Source organism: Aulonocara stuartgranti (genome assembly GCF_965226115.1).
Source record: "Aulonocara stuartgranti genome assembly, chromosome: 23".
NCBI lineage: Eukaryota > Metazoa > Chordata > Actinopteri > Cichliformes > Cichlidae > Aulonocara > Aulonocara stuartgranti.
The window spans coordinates 9,043,125-9,061,336 of NC_138958.1; the positions used below are offsets into that span (position 1 = coordinate 9,043,125).

General features: G+C 41.0%; 2 protein-coding genes across 4 annotated transcripts; one reads left to right on the plus strand and one right to left on the minus strand.

The window, feature by feature from the left end:
- The first annotated feature begins 8 nt into the window (after positions 1-8).
- Positions 9-12,341, plus strand: lrrc66 (leucine rich repeat containing 66). Its single transcript, XM_082525546.1, has 5 exons — positions 9-126; positions 487-919; positions 3,287-3,456; positions 3,663-3,996; positions 4,084-12,341. The coding sequence occupies exons 1-5, from the start codon at positions 97-99 to the stop codon at positions 11,895-11,897; spliced, it is 8,781 nt and encodes a 2,926-aa protein (XP_082381672.1). The 5' UTR covers positions 9-96; the 3' UTR covers positions 11,898-12,341.
- Positions 12,342-12,523: 182 nt separating this feature from the next.
- dcun1d4 (DCN1, defective in cullin neddylation 1, domain containing 4) lies at positions 12,524-18,190 on the minus strand. 3 transcript variants are annotated; one of them, XM_082522808.1, is made up of 11 exons: positions 18,086-18,190; positions 16,724-16,794; positions 16,587-16,626; positions 16,294-16,381; positions 16,070-16,158; positions 15,898-15,968; positions 15,558-15,649; positions 15,287-15,395; positions 15,011-15,115; positions 14,739-14,841; positions 12,524-14,630 (listed from the first exon to the last, which is right to left on the minus strand). In XM_082522808.1, the coding sequence occupies exons 1-11, from the start codon at positions 18,102-18,104 to the stop codon at positions 14,575-14,577; spliced, it is 843 nt and encodes a 280-aa protein (XP_082378934.1). In that variant the 5' UTR covers positions 18,105-18,190; the 3' UTR covers positions 12,524-14,574. The 3 variants fall into 3 exon arrangements, with proteins under 3 accessions (XP_082378934.1, XP_082378936.1, XP_082378935.1); XM_082522810.1 differs by lacking the exon at positions 18,086-18,190 and adding an exon at positions 17,685-18,079; XM_082522809.1 differs by lacking the exon at positions 18,086-18,190 and adding an exon at positions 17,102-17,228.
- Positions 18,191-18,212: the final 22 nt, after the last annotated feature.

Here is an 18,212-nt window from a genome sequence, read left to right on the forward strand (position 1 = left end):
AAGCTAGACGCAGCAAAATACACCTCAGACTTCGATCAGAACTTGCTTGAGACAGCTGAAGTAAAGCTCTCCGGGTGTGAAGAGTCACAAGGTTTCATGTCAGTTTGGCAAAGAGTGGATGCACAGGTGAGTCTTCAGTTCATTTACTGTGTGTTTACTTTTATATTTAACCTTTTTTAACCCATCACTGGTGATGAGCGTAACCCGAGGTTTTTGAAAAAGAGAAAAACCTTTTATGGGTAAATATATAAATACTTTTAGATGTGTGTCCATTAGGTTGTCTTTCAAAAAAATAAACTTACATATTCAGATTGCATAGTGTTTAGGTTGGGCTCATCACCTATTATAACGTAGACCTCATGTTCATGTAATAGCTTCATTTTTATTGCCGTGAATGCTAATTTAAACCTATCTGTGAAGCAAAAATAGTTCTTCCTTTTTAATTTATTTCTAAGTGCAATGTGACAATCTGTACTCTCAGGGCAGCTTGTGATGGCAGCACCGCAGGGGCCTTTTTTGGCCGCTGTGTTAGTCCTTGTGTCTTCGCTTCTCTGCTCCTCTTCCTCACCTGCATGTCTGCAGTCCTGCACCTGTCAGAGTGCTTTCCTGTTGAACTGTTCCTCAGCTGGCCTTTCCTCGGTGCCCCAGCACATCCAGGACTCTGTCACGGAGCTGGACTTTTCTCATAACCTCCTCAAATCTGTAACATTTCACCAGCCACATTATAACCTCAGGAGTGTGTGGCTGGGAAACAACAGTATCACACGTTTGTCCCTGTGCACTGGAAGAAACCTCAGGGGTCAACATCTTAGAGATAAATATCGCTCAAGACCTTGGACCAGATGGAAATGTGTATCTTGGGCCCCCACCCTGCAGCTGCTCTCTGTTGAGATGAATCAGCTACGCCAACTCCCAGAGGGTGAGTCAGTGTTATATGGTTGTAAACTAATAAATAAAACACTGTCAAAGCACATAAACATACACATTTTCACACGGATAAAAACTGCTACCAGTCAGCACTAACTGAAAACCTGAAAAATGTAATTAATTTCATTTAAAAGTAATTTCACTGCCAGGTGAATCTGCAGGTGTTTTAAAAGATTTCAATATCACTTAGCATTATATATGCAGTGCAGTATTTCCCGGTGCTTCAACAACACTCATCTTCTATAGAAGAATTGTGTTTTCTGGTGAATTTTCATCAAACTTTCATCTCATGCAAGGGAAAATATTTAAACTGCTGTAATAAGAAAGAACTGGAAAAAAATGATAAAAAGTACAATTTAGCACGAATAGATCGTGCATAACATTAGCAGCAGTTTAAGTTTGTAGCTAATTTTTGCTGTAAAACTCAAGGCAGCTTCTTAGTAAGGGAAAAAAATATACGTGTTTAGCATTGATTCGACAGGTATCTATTGGAAGGATGAAAAATCATTACTTTTAAATCCATCATATCATTTGGTGTCCAAATTATGATAGCAGCGCATGCTTTCTAACACTGTTGCTCCAGAATTGTTTGGTGATTAGTTTAGTTAACATCCATTTAATATTCATGTGTCATTTTGCATCCATAATGCACATTTTTTGTTGATATTATCATCCTGAAAGACATCACTCTCTTGAGAAAACCTTCCTAGTAAGGGGAATCAAACCATGTAAGCAAAATACGTCTCCCAGAGTAAGAAGCCACTTTTCGTTTTACAGTAGGATCAAAGGTTAAAGATTTTCCTTTAATGTGTCAACCATTTGTTTATAACAATCCACTACAAGTGTAACATTTCCCACAAAAATGTAATGAAATCTAAGTATAAAGAGAAGAAGGTTGACTCAAGCAAAAGTAAAACTACCTGAAAACTGTTCTTCATTACAGTGCTTTAGTAAATATACTTACTGTACTTTACAATTCTGTTGAACTTGCACATACTGCAGAATTTAATAATCCTACAAACTACAATCACAAAATCTTAGACGTTAATATCAGCACAATTCTCAGCCAATATGAGTAGCAACCCATCCTAACATACTGGTCTTGCAAATTGCAGCGATATAACAATATTACATAGTATTCATAAACCACACCCAGTACATTTTGAGGTTGGTTACATGACTATGGCTGACTGTTATCTTGGGTGGAACATAAACAGGTGGTAGAAAAACTGACATATTAAATTTAACCTTCAGTATGGAACTAGTCGTGCAAGTCTCTTGTAAACATCTAAAAGTGTTTTGACTTCCAGATTCCAGACTTCCAGATTATGAGACAATTTGTTCACACTAGTTAATTGGGCCATAACTTATTGTTATCTTTAATATTAGGTAATAATATATAATGGTAAAGTTGCACACTCCTTAAAGGCACACCTTTAATTTCCTCATGGAATGTCATTGAGAAATGTCCATGAGTCACACTGGAAAGATTGGTCCACCTTGCCACCATGTTCAGGTGGGTTTACCTCAAAGTCCATAGTGTAATAAATCTGTGAGATTTATGCATGTCAGTTACTGTTCTTTTCATATAAACAAACCACCCCACTGATATGCTTTATCTTTAGTACTTTGCTCCAGGCAGAAATAAACCACCTCACGTAGTTCCCCTGTACAGCCTCCAACCAGTCACAGTTGTTAATCGACATTTCCCTAAAAAGGTGGAAATAGAATACAACAGAACAGCCCTTTAGTGTCATTATACATGTACAATGAAATTATGGAATGTTGTGAATCACACAATGCCACTTTTCCTGGGCATTGTCATGTTTCTCCTCTTTCTCCTTGGTTGAACATGTGAGTGTTTCAAAGGAAACCATTCACTATAAGTCTTCTAATGGAATGTATAGACCGCCTATTTACTTAGCAAGAGCTCTGTTGACAATCATAGACCCTGTTCTATTTGGTATTCAGATCACAAAACCAGTGCCTCTCTAATGAAGCACAGATCCACAGTGCTTTTCCTCAGCACAGCAGTCTCAGGGAGATTGTCTCTACTGAAAAGGAGGAGCCAGCAGAAAATGGCCAAAAATAGACATATTGTAACACTATTCATTGTGAAAACAAAACAATTTGATTTTGTTTTTCATTGATGAGCTCCACACTGATTGAGGCTTATGTTTCACATTATATAATGTCAGCCGTGTTAATATGGCAGACCTGCAAGCAAATTGACAGAGAGGACAAGAGCCAGACAAACTTGTTGTTATTACTGAAAATCTGGAATACAGAATACATGTCTTGCTGTCTATGGGAGCTACCCAGTAATCTCTAAATGCAACTCTGATTTTCTGTCATTCAGGGCTGGAGGGTATTGAATCCTTGGAGGTTCTGCAACTCTCTTTCAACAGGATCTCAACTCTACGACTGGGAGAACTTAGCCATCTTCAGCAACTGAAAGAGTTACACTTACAACATAACCTCATCACAAGTCTCCATCCACAGATGTTTCAGGATTTACCACAGCTCAAAGTAAGACCATTTGTTGTTGTTGTTGTTGTTTGTTTTTGTATTTTGGGGCCTTTTTGTGTAAATACAGGTGATTGTTTTTCAGATATCTGTTCAAAAGCTAGACTTAAAACCTTGATGCCTACTCTAACTAACTGATAATGTCAATATCTAAATTGCAATTTGTTTTGCCAGTCAAACTCATCATAAATATTATATTGCCCTCAAAGGTCCTAGATCTGAGCTTCAACATGTTGACCAGCATCCATCCTTTAATGTACCTCACCCTGCAAAACATTGAAACAGAAGTTAGGCTGCTTGGAAACAGGTGGCAGTGTGACTGCAGGATGCACAGTCTAAGACGGCGGATAGCCTTTGACAGCAACAGAGGCCTGCAGGTCTGGAGCATCATGTGTGCTTCTCCATCCACCCTCTCAGGCAGAGATCTGCTTCAGCTGCAGGATGATGAACTGAACTGCCTCAGTACTGGTAACATCCCAGAGCTCCATCAGGATGTGACAGTCCACAGGGGCTCTGAGATACTGCTGTCCTGTTCAGCAGAAGGTAATACATCAAAATGATGCAAAAATGTTTAATGCATATTTAGCAATTTAAACTGATAATACTGCATATCAATGTGATCTTTTCCAGACTCAGTGTGGTGGACGCCCAATGGTCAAATGTCTGTGAACCAGTCTGATGGTGGTCTGCTCATCAGTGACATCACAGAGAGTGACACGGGACTGTATGTGTGTGTGTCTAAAGAAAAACAGGTTGTGTCTGTTTTTAACCTCCAAATCAGTAAAATAGGTGGTGCAAGAAGAAAACCTAGAAGTTTGTCTGAAACCAGCCAATACATAATCCAAGCAGGCCCCACAAAGAGTGTACGTAATGGGACAAGTCCAGGAGCTGGAGCAGTTACTCAGTCTGACTTGGCACTGGCTGTGTGTCTATCTATTTTCATCACATTTCTAATTGCCTTTATCCTTGGAGTCCTTGCAAGACCGTGTATTGATGCTCTTTGGAAAAGAGTCACCGAAAAGAACATCAATACACGGTCCCGTGAAACTAACTCTGCAGTCTCTGTAGAACAAACACAATATGACAATGAGGCCTTTTCCACTGGAGAGGAACTAGAAAGGACAGGACATCACAGGGAAAGGAGAGTCACATTTACCACTGTAGACTACAGAGAACATGGCAACGTACAGTACTATGATACTGTAGTCAGTGGCAATCCGGAAAGCATCAATAATGATGTAGTGATTGATTGTGAAGTTAGTGAGGCTCAGAATATTAAACATACTCCTGAAGATTCAGGAAATGAAAGTAGCTCACATCAGAGCAATTCAGAGGGTAGACTAAATGATGGCAGAGATCACACTACTGCTGGACATAGGCACAACATGGAGTTTGAACCCATCCCAGATCCTGTTGAACTAGAGGAAAAGAGAAGCCTATCTTCTTCAAGCTCTGATTCTTCACTATCTGAAAAAGAATTCAAAGAGCACCACACAATGCCTAAGGCTCCTAAGGTGACAAAGGACCCTTTTCAACAGAAAACTGATTTCTCAATACTTACAAAAGAAGAGGTGCCACAAAGATCACTAGAAGGCAAAAGTAAAATGCCTGGATTTACCTCTGAGCCATGGTCACCACACACAACAGACCCTGGTTATTTAGAGGAGAATGAAGAACTATTTGAATTTAGTGATTCTGTTCAAAGTCCATCTCCCAGGTCAGGCAGTATAATTGGTTCTTCTAATAAGTCAAAACTTACTGTGGCAACCCCTTCCAAAAAACACAAGCGGGATTCTGTGTCCAGTTCCAGCTCAAACAGCAGTGAGGATGAGTCTACACTTTACAAAGCCAACTCTGACCAGCAAATCAAGCCTGCAGTGAAACCAGAGCACTCGTTTTCCTCCGATTCCAGTGACAGTGATAAGGAGCCAGACCAGCACACAGTTAAGCTAGAAATTGATAAAGATAGCACAGTGAAAGTTAAACCAAAGCCGCGGACAAAGTGGCATGATGTCTATTCGGATACCAGTCAGAGTAAGAATCTGGATGCCAAAGCACCTTCACTATCTATAAGAGATTCATCCTCTTCCAGCAGTGACAGTGAAGCAGATTCCAAAGTACACTCAAGTATAGACAGAAAAAGCCAAATCAAAGAGCATTCACACATCACTGCTCCATTACCGGAGTCAAATTCATCTTCCAGAAGCATGAGGAAAGATTCAGATATCAAAGAACCTTCATCAGCCTCTAGTTCATCTTCTAGTAGTGAAAGTGATGATGAAGCAGGCCACAAAGTGCAGCAGGTTCCAGGAAAGTTGGGCATTCCACCCTGCCCATTCAAAGAATCTCAAACAAAGAGTCCTGATCCAAATGCAAAGTGGCCTACCATTGATCTTCTACACATTCCTCACATTAAGCGGCGCCTAGATATCAAAGCATCATCAGTAGCAGTAGGTTCTGACACAACTTCTAGCAGTGACAGTGAGGAGGAAACAACGAAACACATAAAGAAACAGGAGCAAGGAGGTATATATATGCCAATTGTTCCAAATAGGTCATCTCAAAAAATAAATCAAGAGGATAATATTCGAAGGCCTGCCATTCCTCCTGAGCGTCCCAGGAGTATCAAGAAAGATTTAGATCTCAAAGAACCTTCATCAGCCTCTAGTTCATCTTCTAGTAGTGAAAGTGATGATGAAGCAGGCCACAAAGTGCAGCAGGTTCCAGGAAAGTTGGGCATTCCACCCCGCCCATTCAAAGAATCTCAAACAAAGAGTCCTGATCCAAATGCAAAGTGGCCTACCATTGATCTTCTACACATTCCTCACATTAAACGCCGCCTAGATATCAAAGCACCATCAAAAGAATCTGACACATCTTCTAGCAGTGACAGTGAGGAGGAAACAACGAAACACATAAAGAAACAGGAGCAAGGAGGTATATATATGCCAATTGTTCCAAACAGGTCATCTCAAAAAATAAATCAAGAGGATAATATTCGAAGGCCTGCCATTCCTCCTGAGCGTCCCAGGAGTATCAAGAAAGATTCCGATATCAAAGAACCTTCATCAGCCTCTAGTTCATCTTCTAGTAGTGAAAGTGATGATGAAGCAGGCCACAAAGTGCAGCAGGTTCCAGGAAAGTTGGGCATTCCACCCCGCCCATTCAAAGAATCTCAAACAAAGAGTCCTGATCCAAATGCAAAGTGGCCTACCATTGATCTTCTACACATTCCTCACATTAAACGCCGCCTAGATATCAAAGCACCATCAAAAGAATCTGACACATCTTCTAGCAGTGACAGTGAGGAGGAAACAACGAAACACATAAAGAAACAGGAGCAAGGAGGTATATATATGCCAATTGTTCCAAACAGGTCATCTCAAAAAATAAATCAAGAGGCTAATATTCGAAGGCCTGCCATTCCTCCTGAGCGTCCCAGGAGTATCAAGAAAGATTTAGATCTCAAAGAACCTTCATCAGCCTCTAGTTCATCTTCTAGTAGTGAAAGTGATGATGAAGCAGGCCACAAAGTGCAGCAGGTTCCAGGAAAGTTGGGCATTCCACCCCGCCCATTCAAAGAATCTCAAACAAAGAGTCCTGATCCAAATGCAAAGTGGCCTACCATTGATCTTCTACACATTCCTCACATTAAACGCCGCCTAGATATCAAAGCACCATCAAAAGAATCTGACACATCTTCTAGCAGTGACAGTGAGGAGGAAACAACGAAACACATAAAGAAACAGGAGCAAGGAGATATATATATGCCAATTGTTCCAAACAGGTCATCTCAAAAAATAAATCAAGAGGATAATATTCGAAGGCCTGCCATTCCTCCTGAGCGTCCCAGGAGTATCAAGAAAGATTCCGATATCAAAGAACCTTCATCAGCCTCTAGTTCATCTTCTAGTAGTGAAAGTGATGATGAAGCAGGCCACAAAGTGCAGCAGGTTCCAGGAAAGTTGGGCATTCCACCCCGCCCATTCAAAGAATCTCAAACAAAGAGTCCTGATCCAAATGCAAAGTGGCCTACCATTGATCTTCTACACATTCCTCACATTAAGCGGCGCCTAGATATCAAAGCATCATCAGTAGCAGTAGGTTCTGACACAACTTCTAGCAGTGAAAGTGAGGAGGAAACAACGAAACACATAAAGAAACAGGAGCAAGGAGGTATATATATGCCAATTGTTCCAAACAGGTCATCTCAAAAAATAAATCAAGAGGATAATATTCGGAGGCCTGCCATTCCTCCTGAGCGTCCCAGGAGTATCAAGAAAGATTCAGATGCCAAAGAACCTTCATCAGCCTCTAGTTCATCTTCTAGTAGTGAAAGTGATGATGAAGCAGGCCACAAAGGGCAGCAGAGTCCAGGAAAGTTGGGCATTCCACCCCGCCCATTCAAAGAATCTCAAACAAGGAGTCCTGATCCAAATGCAAAGTGGCCTACCATTGATCTTCTACACATTCCTCACATTAAGCGGCGCCTAGATATCAAAGCACCATCTGTAGATTCGGACACATCTTCTAGCAGTGACAGTGAGGAGGAAACAGTAAAGAAACAAGACCATGGAGCTGTACATATTCCAATTCTTCCAAATCGGTCATCTCAAAAAGCCAGTCGTGAGCATGACATAAGAAGGCCTGCCATTCCTCCTGAGCGTCCCAGGAGTATCAAGAAAGATTTAGATCTCAAAGAACCTTCATCAGCCTCTAGTTCATCTTCTAGTAGTGAAAGTGATGATGAAGCAGGCCACAAAGTGCAGCAGGTTCCAGGAAAGTTGGACATTCCACCCCGCCCATTCAAAGAATCTCAAACAAAGAGCCCTGATCCAAATGCAAAGTGGCCTACCATTGATCTTCTACACATTCCTCACATTAAACGCCGCCTAGATATCAAAGCACCATCAAAAGAATCTGACACATCTTCTAGCAGTGACAGTGAGGAGGAAACAACGAAACACATAAAGAAACAGGAGCAAGGAGGTATATATATGCCAATTGTTCCAAACAGGTCATCTCAAAAAATAAATCAAGAGGATAATATTCGAAGGCCTGCCATTCCTCCTGAGCGTCCCAGGAGTATCAAGAAAGATTCCGATATCAAAGAACCTTCATCAGCCTCTAGTTCATCTTCTAGTAGTGAAAGTGATGATGAAGCAGGCCACAAAGTGCAGCAGAGTCCAGGAAAGTTGGGCATTCCACCCCACCCATTCAGAGAATCTCAAACAAAGAGTCCTGATCCAAATGCAAAGTGGCCTACCATTGATCTTCTACACATTCCTCACATTAAGCGGCGCCTAGATATCAAAGCATCATCAGTAGCAGTAGGTTCTGACACAACTTCTAGCAGTGACAGTGAGGAGGAAACAACGAAACACATAAAGAAACAGGAGCAAGGAGATATATATATGCCAATTGTTCCAGACAGGTCATCTCAAAAAATAAATCAAGAGGATAATATTCGAAGGCCTGCCATTCCTCCTGAGTGTCCCAGGAGTATCAAGAAAGATTTAGATATCAAAGAACCTTCATCAGCCTCTAGTTCATCTTCTAGTAGTGAAAGTGATGATGAAGCAGGCCACAAAGGGCAGCAGAGTCCAGGAAAGTTGGGCATTCCACCCCGCCCATTCAAAGAATCTCAAACAAGGAGTCCTGATCCAAATGCAAAGTGGCCTACCATTGATCTTCTACACATTCCTCACATTAAACGCCGCTTAGATATCAAAGCACCATCAAAAGAATCTGACACATCTTCTAGCAGTGACAGTGAGGAGGAAACAACGAAACACATAAAGAAACAGGAGCAAGGAGGTATATATATGCCAATTGTTCCAAACAGGTCATCTCAAAAAATAAATCAAGAGGATAATATTCGAAGGCCTGCCATTCCTCCTGAGCGTCCCAGGAGTATCAAGAAAGATTCAGATGCCAAAGAACCTTCATCAGCCTCTAGTTCATCTTCTAGTAGTGAAAGTGATGATGAAGCAGGCCACAAAGTGCAGCAGAGTCCAGGAAAGTTGGGCATTCCACCCCGCCCATTCAAAGAATCTCAAACAAGGAGTCCTGATCCAAATGCAAAGTGGCCTACCATTGATCTTCTACACATTCCTCACATTAAGCGGTGCCTAGATATCAAAGCACCATCTGTAGATTCGGACACATCTTCTAGCAGTGACAGTGAGGAGGAAACAGTAAAGAAACAAGACCATGGAGCTGTACATATTCCAATTCTTCCAAATCGGTCATCTCAAAAAGCCAGTCATGAGCATGACATAAGAAGGCCTGCCATTCCTCCTGAGCGTCCCAGGAGTATCAAGAAAGATTCAGATATCAAAGAACCTTCATCAGCCTCTAGTTCATCTTCTAGTAGTGAAAGTGATGATGAAGCAGGCCACAAAGTGCAGCAGGTTCCAGGAAAGTTGGGCATTCCACCCCACCCATTCAGAGAATCTCAAACAAAGAGTCCCGATCCAAATGCAAAGTGGCCTAACATTGATCTTCTACACATTCCTCGAGTTAAGCGGCGCCTAGATATCAAAGCACCATCAGTAGATTCTGACACATCTTCTAGCAGTGACAGTGAGGAGGAAACAACGAAGCACATAAAGAAACAGGAGCAAGAAGATATATATAGTCCAAGGCAAGAAACTGATTTGCTTTACACAAAAACCCAATATGTTCATCATACTGCAGACATCAAATCAGTATTATCAGCTTCTGAGTCATCTTCAAGTAGTGACAGTGAAGATGAAAAAAGGGGCCAGACAAAGAAGCAGAGTTTGGGCTCAACGGGGTTTCAACAATCTCAAACCAAACGTCATGATCCTATTTACACATCAAGCAGCTCAGATGAGGAGGGGATGGAAGATTTAAGAAACCGCCCAGTTGCAATTAAACCAGATTCAAGATTGCCTGAAATAGGCCTCAGCACTATCCCCTATGTCAAAAAGCATCTGGATATCAAGACACGTTCACCTAAGTCCTCCTCCAGCAGTGATGAGAGTGAAGATCGGACTACAGACCAGCCTGTTAAAATGGCTAGCAACTTAGGCTCTCCAACTTCTACACTGTTTAAGCTTCCTCACATTTCAAAGAAAGATTCCAATATTACATTAGAAAAGTATGTTGTTATAACAGATGAGTTGACGGAAAATCGAAAAGACAACTTCAGCACAACACCAGAGATAAACTCTGAGCTCCAGTCACGATGGGCCACAATGAATCTTGGTTTTTCCCGATTTAGAAAGCGCCTTGAAATCACATCACCGAGTTCTCAACCATCCAAATATCCCTCATCACCTCTGCCAGACTCCTCTTCTCTGAATCCTGAAAACAAACATGTGAAACCCTCTGATTCCTCTTCCAGCAGCAGCAGCAGTGAAGATGAGATAACAGAAAATAGAGCTCCTCCAGGCATGACATATGTTGACTTTCCAATCTATAAGCGTTCAATTATGAAAACTTCATCGCTATCTGATAGTTCTTTCTCCCCCAGTGGCAAGACCCAAATGGTAAATGTTGCACAGGAAAGTGAAAAGGACAGAAATTCATCACTTGCTCCAAAGAGAGTATCCAGTCTGAGCTTTGAGGATGAAGTAAGGAGAAGGACTGAACAAAGACACAATGCAAATGCAGATATACCACCAGAGATAAAATGGACTGGTGTTGGTCATCATCTGTCTAAAATCTCTACACCAGCACTAAAGACGGGTCTGAATACAACACCTCCACAGCAGGCTTCACCTGCAAAACCAGAACTTCCCCAGCTGTACTCCTCCAGCATCAAAAGTGACGTTAAAATAAAGCAAGACAGTTGGAAATCAGATGTAAAGCCAACACATAAATTCTCATCCATTAGTGCCAATAGTACTTCTTCTGCATCCGGAGGTGCTCTTCACAGGCTTTACAACTCACCCAACGCCACATATGAGAATCCAAGCCCTATTTTGCTCTCTGATAGGAAGGAAAGAAAAGGCCTCAGTGCCCTAAAAGTCATGTCATCAGAGAGAAAAATGTGGGACACGGTGGATTTCAGTGGGGATGTATCTCCTACAGCTGATGACCACAGTCCACAAGTTGACACCGGTGTTTATTATCGCAAGTCTGAGCCAGACATCAAACCCCTGCCACGATTACATCTCCCCTCTGCTTCACCAGATGAGAGAAGAGCTACAGATTTGTTGTATGATCTTCCCCGCTACAGGAGCCATGACATCAAACCACCACAAGTTGCCCCACCTCCTATTCCTGTAACACTACCGCCAGAGGAGGCCGTTGGGCTTTCATGGAGATCTCCACAGGACAATAAGAAACACGGCTCGGAAGGAAATAGAACCTATCAGCAACAGAGACAAAACACAGAGGAACCTGTTGCTTCTTCGCTTACACCAGAATACCCACCAATCTATTTAAACACTTCAAACGTCAGTCATGTTTAATGACAAGTCAATTCATGCTAAACACTTGAAAAGCCACCCAGATGATAGGCATGATTCTCTGAGCTTAAGTTATCCTGTGAATGTCAAAAATATTGTGAATTGTATATTATGTGTGACTTTGGAATGAAATGTAAGCTATAATCATTCATTGGCTAGGGCTGCCACAGAGCACTTAAATGCAGTCTTTATCGATGCACCATGCTTATCTTTCATGTTTGACTTATTTCTGCAAAATAAGATGCCAAATGAGTTATTTACTTGCATTCATGAACAGAATTTCTGACTTCTGAAGGAAGTCCAGTGTGATGGCTCAAATTTGTGTATAAAAACCTAAATTCAGTGATGTTAAAGACTAAATCATGAAATAATTTACAGATTTTTTTTTTGTATCTCTAATTGAACATTTTAGCAAATAATAATAATAAAAATATCAATTTGCACATATACATTTTTATTTGTATATTTGCTACATCCCAGATTTTTGTGCAATTTATTTAGCTATTACAGGTACAAAAACTGATGATGTAGAGGTCTCAAAATCCTATGTATTAAATGTGATACACTTGACATTATAAGGTTAAACAAGGGCGAACTATCAACTAAATAACCAGAACATAAGCCATAAATAAGTTAATAAACCATTTTATTTACTTGTATAGACACAGGTTATAGTGAAAACAGACATATAGACACATAGTTTACATACATATATACAGTTGGGACAAGGCTGTTCATCCTCCTGCATTATCAAGGGAGAAGACTAAACCACTGATCTCTACACAGTATTTGGTAAGCAATCCTACAACTACTTTAGTCTTAAGGTTTATGCTGATGGTCGATGCATTGTAGTGACGACAAAGGTTTCTGTGTAGTTTTCAACTGAAATGGATTTATGGAAGCGTTTATGTATGTCATGACAATGTAGTGCAACAGTAGCAAAACAGGCTACTGTCTGCATTGCCTGCAGTTTGCCAAAGTTTTGCAGCATATGTAAGGATGTGTAACAAAGGGTAAATGCAGGAGGGAACTCCTGTTCCACCATGAGGTTACAGGTGTGTTCCAGGTCTTAATAGACACAATCATGTTTATCATCAGAATTCAAAGAACATGATTGTGTTTATGAAATTAAGCACAAAACACTTGCACAAAAACCTGTACAAAACAAAAACAAAAAGTTTGAAAAATGTTTTCAAAAAATCTCATCCATTCACAAAAGGCTCTGTCGGAGCATGCATGCAAATATTAAATCTTCTGACAATTCAGCATCACATCACAGCCAAAGACAAAAATTTATACATGTGTTACAAGAACATTATACTAGGCGAAAAGAACAGCATAGCATCATCACAAAGTTCCAAACTGTCAGTGTCCACTGTTTTGAGTACATCCTATGGGTGGTATAAAGCAACACTTTCACCAAACGTACCTTACTACTCAAGCCTAAAGGACCTCATCCTGAGAGGGTCACCGGTCTTCCACTGCAGTTACATTAACACCGTCAGTGTTGGGAGAGATGCTACTGGTAAGAGGAGACCTGAAACTATCAGTGGACTAAGGAAGACAAACAGATGCCACATATCAAGACAAAATGGACACCAACTAGCTCTATGTCAACTTATAACACAGCCAAAACAGTCTGAGTTCATCCTGAAATAATCCCTGACCACTCAGTGTGTCTGTGTGCATGTACTCTTATCACACGTGTATGTACATTTGGGTTTATTGGTATGTGTGTGGGACACACAAAGTGACTTCCATGTTTTGAGGCACAGTAATACTCTCATCTACAGAACGTAGATACATAAATCAGTCATCAGACCAATAAATGCTGATCAGAGCACTAGTGGCTCACCGCTGTACTGTAATAAGAGTTAGTAAGCAGCAATGCTAAACTGTTTGGTGTTATGAGGTCTGAAGCCTTTGCAGGGGGCTAGCAAATGAATAGCTAGAAGCAAAAACAAAAAAAAAACAACAACAACAAAAAAAGCTGAAGCAATCAAAACTGGAGGGGAAAGAAGAAAACAAACAAAAAACAACTACAAACTGGCACAAATCAATAGAATAGAAACTTGCAATCAACCATTTGACACAGTGTGCTTCTTGAAGTACTCCTATGAAACTCAAAATATGACAAAAAAAAAATAAAATTAAGTGCTATCTGTCCAGAAAAGCTCAAGTTCAAGTTCATTGCACAGATGTATAATACTTTAATGTGCCCAGGTCAAAGTGACCCTATTTAAGACTCAGACACAATGCATGAATGGTCACTTCTCTCAGTTTCTCTGTGCTGAAGACAAGGGGTGAGGAGTGGTTCTCCCACACAATACCATTTTGCTTCCATCATCCATGTATGACACCACGTTATCCTAACACAGACAGCAATATGACATGTCACAGTGAGAGAGCAATGCCACTGGAGATTGCTGCAAGCTTGCCCACTACGCAACTTCGGTAGGGAGCACAGCAGCCCTCCTGCCTCCACGCTCTGAGCAGCGTGCATGCAGGCTGCAAACCCAGCAACCCCACCCTAGCCCACCCACAGCCCAAACCCCTCCTTTCCCCAGGAAGCACCCACAGTCACTCCTTTACTTTTTTTTGTATTGGTTACTTATTGGTTATTGATTCTCAGAGTCGTTGTTGTCACAGTTGTATTACTTTCCCATTTTTTGCGCTGCAGTTATGACATCTGTCTTTCTTTGTACCATTCCACAAACTCGTCCAACAAAACAGGCCCTAATGAAAAAAAAACAAACAAAAACAAAGATGAGGCACAAATTTCAGTATATTACAAAATTAGTATTTGGGTAACACTCAGCTACACGTAAATGTGTGCTCACTTACAGGCACCATCTTCATCATAGTTGCTGAGGTCCAGGTTGATTGTCCTGCTGAACTCTAAAACATTGCACCATTGGTCTTTGTTGATGACTTTGTACTTTGATTGCTGAGGAATAACAAATAAATCCTTTAGAGTGATAGCTTTTTAGCTACAACAGCTCTTTCCAAGGTTAAAATGGGCAACAAATGATGGTATATACAACTACTCCACGAGACTTCTGTGACTGATTTTCTTAAAAAACAAAACAAACACCCCAACCAACCAAACTGCTTACCTCTAGAAACTGATTAAACACAGGAAACAAAGGCCACGTCTTTCCCAGAAGAAGCCCCAACATACATTTGGCTGTGTTCAAGTCCAAACTCCTCTGATCCTTTTCCTGTACAATCAGAACACCCAAGACTTTCTCAAATCAATGCAACAAGTCCAAACAGACAGTCAAGTCAGACAGCCAGATTACAATATTTACTGTTTCTTACTGAGATTTTTGTATTTGTTCAAATGAATTTAACCTGGTTGTTGAATGCTGTGTGTTGACTGCTCCACTCACCCGAGCAAAATCAAAGGCATATCTATAAATGAGTTTAAAGCTGGTGCTGTCATTTAGGACAGATCTCAGGTAGTCAAGTGAATTCCTCAGCCTCTCAGTCGAATCACACCTGACGGCAGCAGAAAACTAGCTTAGGTATGTTACAGGATCCAATTTAATGCAAGTTACACTAAGAAAACACATCAATCTAGATAGGAAATCTTGAAAACTGTATTATATTTAAAAAAAATGAAGAAGAAGAAAAAAGCACTAAAGTAAGTAAATGACATACTGCAATGAGCCCATGCCTCTCAGCCACTCCTGAAGGGTGAAATATCCCATACTCTGGGCATCCAGCTTCCAAGCAAGAACCAGCATCACCACCTAACCACAAGCAACAAATGACAGTTGCAGATATTCTTAAATACAAGATATTCAATCCATTACATATCACATGACCTTAAAGGTCTAGGACTGCTGATTGAGAATGCAGATTAAAAGATAGACTTTTATAAAGTCTCAGAAATGATCAGAAATGCAAATTGTCACCACTTCCAAAAGGATGTCATTAAAGAAAATGCCAGAGAGATAAACAGATGTCGAAATATGAAAGATTTTAAATATGCGCTTACATTCTCCGGCTCCACCCCGATGTCCTCACAGAATTTTTCCATGCCCTCTGGACCCACCACATCATCGCAGCCTATTCATGATAAACAAATGTCAATAGCAGCAATTTCCCATGTATGCACTGAGAAGAGGTCAAATGCAATGAAACTAAGAGTGTGTCCAGTAAGTGCTCACCTGCATATTCATAGAACCACTCCAAGCATCTTTTACTAGAAAACATCTCCTCCTCTCGGATTTGGGATGTTTCATGTTTTCTGAAAACGCTGTGAAGGAAAAAGAAAATTTCAACCATACTACACGTGCAGTACACCGTTTATTATATGTTTACGAATGGCAAAATAAACTGTGTACTGCACATATTCAAGTTCACTGAATATTTAATTAAAGGGATCTCGCACCTGTCCTGGCGACTTTTCTTGGCTGACATGTCATCTCCAGCAGAGGGTCTCCTCTTTTTCCTAGGAGGCATGGCTTTAGAGCAACAAGCTAGGGAAGTAAACAGAGGAGAAAATGAAAGAATAAATCTTTAAGAACGACATGCAATATGCCAACTTTCTATAGCAAAACATTTGAGTACTAGCCAAGCACTGAGAGTCCACTTCAGAAAGTGATATGTTAATGTACATCTGGCCTGATAAAAACACTAAACTGATTTAAAAAAACATTAAAAAAGGAGCAGCTGTATAGTTACCTGAGGGGTGGCTGTCCTGTCCAACGTCTTCTGCCAAGTTCTATTCAAAACAAATATGTGTGAGTAGGACACAGATGTACAGGGCACATGCATGCTAAAATAAAGCACACATAAACATATTGCTAATATGCATTTACCAGCCTGTGCAAGGTGTGGTGGATCTTATGGATGCTGGCCAGTGTAGTCAAGTGGGAATTCAGCTGAAAATCTATTTCCAAAAAATAAATATAACGTCAGAAAAGAACTAAACTAAACCGTGACACTCAGCTTTATGCTCCTGATCATGCTTGGCATGAGCACAAGGGTACAAGAAGGTGACATCATCACAGCCCCAGTAAGAACACTGGACTCAAATCTCAGGTGATCTTTGATTAGGAATCACACAACATTCACAGAGCACGCACTACTATCGCTTGATTTCCAGTTTTCAAAGATCTACGTTGCTGAAAATATCTCACACGAATGAGGGAGGGACTGCATTCCTCTAAAGACGTGAGAACGATCATGCATGCTACCTTCTCGCTTCAAGCCTTCTGTGCACTGTCGATTAAAAGCTGTCACCAAACACCGATGATTTTAACGTTTTTTCAGAGGCCAAAACCACACTCAAACCAGTACACTGCCGAGCAGATAGCACTAGCTGCATACCTAAAATAGCAGTGCAGACGCGCAACTTGCACAGAGTTTACAAAGTATCTGGAGAGTTTGGACGTATGGGCGTTGTAGTCCATTTCCTCTAAACAGGCCATTGGAAGCTAAGCTCTGTTTGGGATACTAAACTACAATTCCCATGCATTTGCAAAACAACTACTTCTCTCAGACCCTTCTACCCCCAACATTTACACCAACTGATTGAATGCATTTTACGTTGTTTGAAAAATATACAACATTATATGTGTTCTGGCACAAAACCAACGCACAGGCGTTTGCAGCAGCTGGTGTAGATGGCGCAAAACCCGGCGGCAGTGCTGCAGCAGGCAATGAAAGCTGTTTTACACAACTGCGTCACAATTTTCATTCCCTGTAAGAGTCCGCAGTTGACCAGAATATTGACCGATTTGCAATGGTCCTGCGTGGATGCCAAATGTGAGCTGATACCTGCTGTACGTGACCCATGAAGATGAATATAAACAGCTCAACACGCCGTTTAACCATCGAAAACCATCTGAATTTAACTAACGTCAGCCGCATTCAGCCGAGCACCGCTAACGCGACTCGAAAAATTAACTTCGCAAAACCTTCAGTGTCAAATATAACCTTCCACATGTCCAAACAGCTAAAATTACACCAGCTATCCTCCCTTTGTTGTCGCACAAGACAGCACTAGCAAATACAAAGAGAGCAGCAAATAGCACAGAATTCACGCGTCCTCATCAAACGCCACACGACCATGAGACAAAACTGTTGTTCAAAACAGAGCAAGACTATTAACGTCTGTGCCACACGCGCTATGGGGTCCCAAATTGATCCAGAAAAACCTCTCTAACGTTACTACTTACTTGCCGCATCAGAGTGCATTTTTATGAAACATACAACTGTCTGTGGGAAGTCCGCAGACCGGCCAATAGGCGGGCCTTGTCAATGTAAGCCACGCCCGCAGCTGTGGATTGAAGGTCAGCCTCATTC